This window comes from Ipomoea triloba, chromosome 15 (assembly GCF_003576645.1).
Source record: "Ipomoea triloba cultivar NCNSP0323 chromosome 15, ASM357664v1".
In the NCBI taxonomy this organism is placed as follows: domain Eukaryota; kingdom Viridiplantae; phylum Streptophyta; class Magnoliopsida; order Solanales; family Convolvulaceae; genus Ipomoea; species Ipomoea triloba.
Window position 1 is genome coordinate 8,851,933 of NC_044930.1, and position 8,581 is coordinate 8,860,513.

The 8,581-nt window shown below is 33.2% G+C and overlaps 1 protein-coding gene across 1 annotated transcript; it reads right to left on the reverse strand.

Annotated features, from left to right (window-relative positions):
• Nucleotides 1–1,098: 1,098 nt before the first annotated feature.
• Nucleotides 1,099–3,773, reverse strand: LOC116007212 (disease resistance RPP13-like protein 4). Its single transcript, XM_031247822.1, has 2 exons — nt 3,276–3,773; nt 1,099–1,726 (listed from the first exon to the last, which is right to left on the reverse strand). Exons 1-2 carry the CDS (start codon nt 3,747–3,749, stop codon nt 1,256–1,258), a joined length of 945 nt encoding a protein of 314 aa, XP_031103682.1. The 5' UTR covers nt 3,750–3,773; the 3' UTR covers nt 1,099–1,255.
• Nucleotides 3,774–8,581: the final 4,808 nt, after the last annotated feature.

The window sequence follows — 8,581 nt, forward strand, 5'->3', positions numbered from 1 at the left end:
AGGAGGTTGAGATTGCCTGAGATAGCAATATACTTCAGAAGATATAACCTATAAACCTCCTTCGGCAACAAGCTGTCGTTAAACTTGATGTATTCAATATTCAACACCCTAAGAAGAGGAAAGGTGTTTGGGATGGTTGCTAATTGATCTTGTGCAAGAGGAATCTCACTCTTTTGTGGGGAAGACAAAAACAAAGAATGGATATGTTTTCCAAATGGAGATGAACTCGTCATTTGGTCATACCAATTGAGGAAGAAGCGAGATGACTTATTTTTGTCATCAGATTTGTCTGCAGTAAAAGAGTGAAAACAAAGACGGCGAGCTGAACAAGTATTCTCATCTAACATTTGTTCCTTATCCATTACAAGGAATAAATTTTTCCTTGCAGCTTCACTTTTGCAGAACTCGTGCAATGTGTCATGGATGCGGCATGTTTTAATTTGACCATCTGCTCTTCTTTTTATCACGGTCAAAAGATTTCTATCAACAAGATCATTCAAATATTTTTGAGCTTCAACTTCGGCATCTATACGGTATTCCCACTCATTTATAGTTGGAATGAATCCTTCAGCAATCCACAAACAAACCAACTTCCATATAGCAATCTCATGCCCCATGGGAAAATATGCAAAATACAGGAAACAATTTTTCAACTTCTCATGAGGCAGATCATTGTAGCTCATTTTAACTAGCTCATGGTAACTTTGGTCTTCTCGATTAATTTCTAGAAGTGGATTATCAGCCACTCGTTGCCAGTCCGTAGAAGTTATACATTTTCGTAGGATACCAGCTACCACTATGAGAGCAAGTGGTAATCCCTTGCATTTTTTTGCTATGACTTTCCCAACCGCTTCAAATGATTTGTAATTGTATCCCTCTGAACCAAAAACATTATTTTTAATAAGCAACCAACCATCACCATCACTTAACTTTCCTAAATTATGAGACTTCCAGGTAGAATCAACTGCTAAGTCATGCCAATTTTGTCAACATCTTCAGACCCAACTTTGACAGAGTATGGCCGAGCCCCAATTGTCTATAAAAATGGAAATGTTAAATTAATTTTAAATTAACCATAACAGTAATTGCAAAAACATGAACTGCCAAAATTAAATCCAGTAATTTAAGTTTTGCTAGTTACAAAGTTTGAAAGCACTGAAAATTATTTTAGGTTTAAATGTCAATTAAGCCCTCAAAGTGGTCAAGATAGTGCAATTGAGCCCTTAAAATTATTATTATTATTTTAAACCTTCACTCAGGCCCCAAAAGTAGGCAAACGTGCAATTCGGGTAGTCACCAAGACTCTACTTTCATTCATGTTTTTAGGGAAAGCAATTTGTAAAAAATCCCAATCTTTTTTTTCCCACACGTCATCCAATATAATGAAGTATCTTCGATCCTTTAAAAGGGTCTGAATGGTGTCTTTCAATATTTCTTCTGACTTGGTGGTTAAGTCTTCGGTACTCTTGGTAATTTGATATATGATGCTGGTGAATTTATGTTTTCTATCACACCATTTTGAAACAGGAACCCAAATGCGAACCGAATTGTTGAGAATGCTTGCGTCGTCAAAAAGCATTGAGGCAAATGTAGTTTTTCCAGTACCAGGCATCCCAACAATTGGGATCACAATAAAATTATCAGACGCCTCTAACAAACGAGCCTTTATGTCTTCCAAATCTTTTTTAAAGCCGAATACTTCGTTTTTCTCCACTATTGGTCGAGCCTGAACATTTAAAGAAAAACAATTAAAATAAATAAATAAAAATAAAACAAATATTGATCATCAAGTGCTAAGAACAATAGAACATAATAACAAAGATTTAAATTTATTTGCAAATCACAAATCATTAGTATAGTTGGTTTTATGACTTTTGGGTAGTCAACAGTTGTCCTACGTACACTACTATTAAAATAGCGAGTATATGAGAAATATAAACAAAAGGCAAAAACTTGCCTGAGACCGTCTCATGAATATCACTCTGTGAGACGGGTCGGATCTTTTATTATATAGGTCAACACACAACCCTCCTACCCTAATTGTTTTTCTCTCTATTTTTGCCACACGATTTCTTTTATCATCTCCACCGATCACGCTCTCTGCCTCTTCCCATCTCCTCCTCTCACGCTCTCTTGAAACAAAATATCAAGAGTGAGCTAGCTAAGCAAAAAGTTTTCTTTATTTTGAAAATAAAGTTCTAATGAAAATTTTTCCACAAACCAAATAGAGAAAAAATTAATTTTACACACTAGTTTCGTTTTAATACTACTAAAGTATCACTTTAATTATACTACAGTTTCATTTAACAATATATATTATTAAATGGGCTCTATTTTTTAGTTTCATTTTATATACATAGTAATTTCATTTTAGCATGCAACACTAAAGTATCAATCTAATTATACTACAATTTCATTTGACGACCATGATCAACAATAGCACTATGGACCATGTTTCACCATATAACAATTGTCAGACACGCTCCAACATTCAATCCAAATGCTTACATCACCGAGACTCTCTTCGCCATTTACTTAAGGAAATTGTTTTTTTATTTTTAGTTTTCATTACCTATTTTCTGTTCTCTAAAAATTTGTTTACTAAAACTTATTTTTTAAAAATTTATTGATTTTTGTTACAAAATTAACACAAGTTTAATTACAAGTAATTTTTTTTATCTTATATTTAAAATAGTTTTGGGTATGTTAATTTTAAATGAAATAAATATAATTTTTAATTTTAAGTACAACACAGGTAAGATTTTTACATTTTATATCGCAACACAATTTATATCCGTATATAACGTAACTAAAAATATATTCAAACCAATAATTTATTAAATTCATCTAAATTTTAGTTTAAATAATATTAATATATGTTTTGACATAATATTTAAAATAATTTTGAATATAGTCATTTAAGTGAAATTTTCTAGTTCCCAACTCTCCCATCTACTCCTTTCACCACCTAATTGGTCAAAGTCGATCAAAGAAAAGGGAAGGCTTACTCATCAACCCCTTCTTGGTGGTCGATGGGCTCTGACCAACGGCAGGAATTCATGTTCCAAACAAAGGGTGGAAAGGTGAGGAGAGAGATGATGGTTCAAATACATCAGAATATTAGTCAATTTTTAATAGTTTATTTTCTTTTGTTTGATTGTTGGGAGATGAGAGAGGGTGAGAGGAAAAGAATATCTGAGTTTACAGAAATAATGATTTTTAATTTTGTGAAATAGGATAAGTTTGGAGTTTGGAGTAGTTGTTGTGGTACCTACCTGTTGGAAAGTTTTCAAAGCCTTGTCTTCGTCTTTGATTTCGTACTGCATGAGGTATTGAAGTTCTTGTTCGTGCTCTTGGCGAATTGCATTCATCTTTGTCTTAATTGACTGGATCTCGCTCGCATAGCCACTCACCTTTCCACAAAGTGGAATCTTATCCAAAGATTTTGACAAGGCACTGTGTCCATGTTTCTTCTTTAGTACAACGTAGTCCGCAATCGTATCCTCGGCTTCATTCACAACACTTCCAAATTTATTCACAATGAGTCTCAAAACTTGGTGGTCATTGGCCCTTGGGTTCTTGGAAGCTTCTATGAGCCTGGCGTTGAACATTTGGATGTCGGAGGTGAGATCTTTTATCTCAGAATTTATGCCACCAACCAGCGTCACATTGTCCGACACAATTCGGACCAACGAGTTTACCCCCTGTGTTACCAGTTCCTCAATCACTCCGTCCACGATTATCGTCATTTCTCTCACTCTCTCTCTAAGTGAAGAAAAAGGAAATGCAATATAATTATGCAAGTAATCTGTGAGAGGTGCAAATTCTTCGGGATATATGGGCCTTATGGGGAGGATAAGATGTGAATGCTGATAAAAAATAAATAAATAAATAAATAATTATTAAAAACCAGCTGTATTATCAAGCTCGTCACATTCCGTGCTCACAACGTAATCCAATAATCCCTTTGTCTCGAAAGCATTATTTAAAAGGGTATTATATAGTTATAAGTTTATTTAAATTTTAAACTATAATTAAGTTGCTAAGACTTATGGTTTAGTGGCACCCAGTTGCACTCCCATATGAAATGAAATGGGTAGGCTGCGAAAGTAGTTATAGACTTTATTACTTATATAAGAAAAAATATAATAATATACTTTTGAGGTAAATTAAAATATAATAATCCTATCTTTTAATTTAACAGTATTACAGTTTTCCTCAACAGTATTACAATTTCCTTTTAATAAACATTTTTTTCTGATTAATATTATGAAAATTGTATTTTTAGTGGTGATGGAAATTAAGTGTATCGTCCTCAAGGAATGGCTTAATGGGAGTTTGAGTAATAAGGGGTTAAGCACGGGTTCATGCAGTGTTTGAAAGCTAACCTAAAGATATTTGAGTAGTTCATGTTTAATAAATCAATAACGAGAGCAAATAAGAGAATTAAAAGATAATAAATGAAATAGAGATTTGAACCAAACATCCTTGCATAAAATCCCTTGTGTCTAAAGATTAAGTTATGTAAGTCTAGATGATGAAGTTGGGGAAATGGTTTAAGCGCCAATGTCACTCTCGTGATCAATTGGACTATCAACTAATCCTAAGTCCCATTCTCATGGCAACTTGGTTAGAAGAGGCAATTTAACAAACACTTTGTGTGCCTATTTCCTTCAAACTCCCTTCTCTCAAAGGTGAGTAAGAAATATGAGAGGTATGGCTATGGTGTAGTCCTATTCTCATAGGTGGAACACCAATTCCAAAAATCTCTTGCATAGTTTGGCCATAACTATGAAGATTCAAATCAATTCTACCCAATTCATAGCCAAGTTCAACATTAAGACAATACAAACCTAATTTATGCAATTTAATTCATATTGGGATTCAAGGAAGTTCAATTCAAATCCTAAATATGTTTAAGTATTCATATTTTGAATGTAAAGCAATAATCAATTGAAATAATAAACATATAATTCAAACAAACTTTAAGAGATATAAATACAAAGATATGGAATAAAGAACTTAACTTTATGATTTAAATGCAAGGAATAATCTGGAAATTAAAGTTGAATGTTGGAATTCTTCCTCTAAATCTCTAAAATATGGTAGATTACAAGTGTAGGCAGTGTTTCCTAAAGTTTCCTAGAGAGAAAAACTAAAAGGGGTGTTTAGAAATTCAAAAGTATTCCAAAAATTAACTTCCAAGAGGTATTTATAGTCCAAATTCGCGCATTTTCGTAGCCTTCAGGATAGGAAGTCACGGTGGGACTCACACCAGTGGGACTCACGGTGTGAGTCCCACTTGTAAGAATAAAACTGAAATATTAAGGATCTAACCTCCAGCCATAGTTGGTGTTTGTTGTTGCGTGAATGAACTGTGCTGCTTGCTGCCTTTGCTTGAATGAACTGTATTTTTCTCTCACTTCTACTCTATACTCTCTGGATGGTGTATGAGACTGAATGTTATGAGCAGTGAGAGGTGAAGGACCTTAAATAGCTGCAAACCATCATTGTAGCAGAAATCCCAAATGTCTTCCTACAATTGTACTGTTTGCACCACAAATGGTTTGTCTCCTAGATGAAAATGACAGGTTTGGAATATGTCAGATGAAAAACCTTATTTTATGTTTTATTAGACAAAACTTTTCATCTCCTTATTAGACAAAACCTTTCATTCTTCCCACTTGGTGCAAACATTAAACTTAAAGAATAGAATAACACCAACCATAATGATATGTTTTCATTAGTGCGAATAATATCCATTATGATCAAATGCAAACTGCCTTCAAGCTCTTAATTAGGAAACTAAAAAAAAACTTTATGAAATAAACCATATGTTTATTTCAAGTCCAACTGAAATATTTTCTCAATGAATTTAGAGTGTACACACTTTATGAGAAAATTTCTGAATGCGAAAGAATTTCATTCATTAAAATTGTATGTATATACAATATTACAAAATGGGTGAAAGTCCCATCTTTTCAGCAATATCCTTGAATTTAACTGTAGGCATGCCTTTAGTCAAGGAATATGTTATTACCAACTCAGTACTGATGTGCTCAATGACCACAATTTACTTTTTAACACGCTTCGTTATAGCTAAGAACTTTATGTCGATGTGCTTAATTCGACTCCCACTTTTGTCGTTCTTAGTTAGGAAAACTGTAGCTGAGTTGTAACAATAGATTCTTAATGGCTTAGATACAAAATCCAAAAATTCTAAGCCTAGAGAAGAAATTCTTAAGCCATACACCTTATGAAGTGGCCTCAAAATATGAAAACGAACTTGGCTTTCATGGTAGAAGTAGTTATTAAAGACTGTTTAACACACTTTTCCATGATATAGCCTTACCAGCCATAATAAATATGTACCCTGAAGTTGATTTTTGAGAATCAATATAGCCAGCAAAGTTCGCATGATAATATCCAATGACATCTAAGATATTTTCTTAAACCCAAGCTTATAGTTTTTAGTATCTTTGAGATACTTAAAATTCCTTTACAGCTTTCTAGTGGTCTTGCCTGGATTATGCAGGTATCGTCATACATTCCAAAACAATGTTTGGTCTTGTACATACTTAAATGTATCCAAGACACCCAACTGCTTCAGCATATGGAATGTCCTTCATGGACTTCTCCAGGTCAATTTTAGAACATTTATTCAAACTTAATTTATCTCCTTTTGTTATGGGAGCTAGAGTTGGTGAACAATTCTAAATCTGAATCTTTCCCAAACTTTGTCTATATGGGTTTCTTGCGATAGATCAGTATGTCCGGGATCTATCCTTATGAATTTTCATGCAAATGACATTATGAAATGACATAAATGCATTACCCATATCCTTCATATCAAAGTTCTTAGAAAGAAATTGTTTCACGTCATGAAGTATTCCCTATCTCCAGTATTATCCACGTATAAAACAAGGAACCAAATTTTACTCCCACTGACCTTTGGTATATATAATGATTAAAGGGATCTTCAACAAAACCAAATGAAGAAATAACCCTATTAAACTTAATGTACCATTGGCGGGAGGTTTGTTTTAAGCCATATATGGATTTCTTAAGCTTACATACTAAATTCTCACTACCCCTAGAAGAGAAACCTATAGGTTGTTACATAAAACTTCCTATTCTAGATATAATTTTCACATCCATTTGTTGCAACTTAAAATGTGCAACTAAAGCCAAAATAATTCGAAGAGAATCTTTCTTTGATAAAGGAGAAAAAGTCTCCTTGTAATCGATACCTTCATTATGTGTGAATCCCTTAGCAACAAGCTTGGTCTTGTATCTCTTAATTTACCTAATGAATAGCCTTAGCCCCATTAGGTAACTTAACAAGATCCCAAACTTCGTTACTCTTTATGGAATTCATTTCATCTTTCATGGCTTCTTATCACATATTAGATTATGAATAATTCATGATTGGTGAAAATATTTCAGGATCATTTTCGGCTCTAATGTCAAATTATTGTAGATACGATACATAGTAACTAGGTAATGTTGAAAGTCATACCCGATTAGATTATCTTTAATGTTGAACCACTGAAACCTTGAAAAAGTTTGCGGGGCAACTACCTCTTCAGGAACTGAGGACAGTTCTTGAATTGGTTAAATCTACATCGGTTCAGGAACTTACTATAAATCCTGAATTGATTGAGTTTCAACAACTTGTGGAATATCAATAGTGAGTTTTATGACCGCAGGAGATAATGAAGGAATACTGCGCATAAGTACAACTCTATTGGATGGCATAAAGGGTGAGAGGCGAAATGATCGAAAGTAGGAACTAAGTTCTTAAATTGATCTCTCCCACTAATTAAGTCATCTTCAAGAAACTTAAGCACTTCTTAATTGATTCCACAATTCTAGTAGTATGTGATGGACAATAAAACTTATAACCCTTAGAAGATTGTGCTTATCCAAAAAGAAAGCACTAATTGTCTTTGGGTTAAGTTTCTTTTCATGTGTATCTACCATATATTTACATCCCTCATCAGATCTAACTATTTGTATTTGCTTCTCGCATTGGTTTTCAATTTAAGCTTTAAACAATTTAAAGACATCCAATGCTTCATACTTATTATGAAGTAAATACACATAAGTAAATCTTGAAAAGTTTATCAATAAAGTAGATGAAATATTTCTGACTATGAACATCCATATCATGACAATATATGTCAGTATGTATAATTTCCAACAATGTTGAACTTCTATTGGCACATTTCTTTGACTTGTTTTCTGCTTACGCTTAATGTAGTCAATACAAGTCTCAAAATTAGTATAGTCTAGAGTAGAAAGTACTCTATCCTTTACTAATCTTTTAATAAGCTCAAGGGAGATATATCATAATCTCCGATGCCATAACATTGAGGAATTTTTGTTAATACTACAACGTTTGGTACTAGTTTCATTTAAGGAATTGTAAATTAGATTGTTTTGTAAGTGAATATGATAAGACCATCAAACAATGTACCTTTTCCAATACAAGTAGAATTGTGAAACAATTGAAAATACTTGCTAAACCACTTTGGAATCCAAATGGTACAGTTTTGAAACTGAAACCAAGTTTCTAGAG

What these genes read in the sequence shown, in the direction of transcription:
- LOC116007212 (XM_031247822.1), bottom strand. Translation starts at nt 3,749, where the DNA reads ATGACGATAATCGTGGACGGAGTGATTGAGGAACTGGTAACACAGGGG. An exon ending in CTTTGAAAACTTTCCAACAG is followed by an intron (nt 1,727 to 3,275) that starts GTAGGTACCACA and finishes TTAAATGTTCAG; the next exon opens with GCTCGACCAATAGTGGAGAA.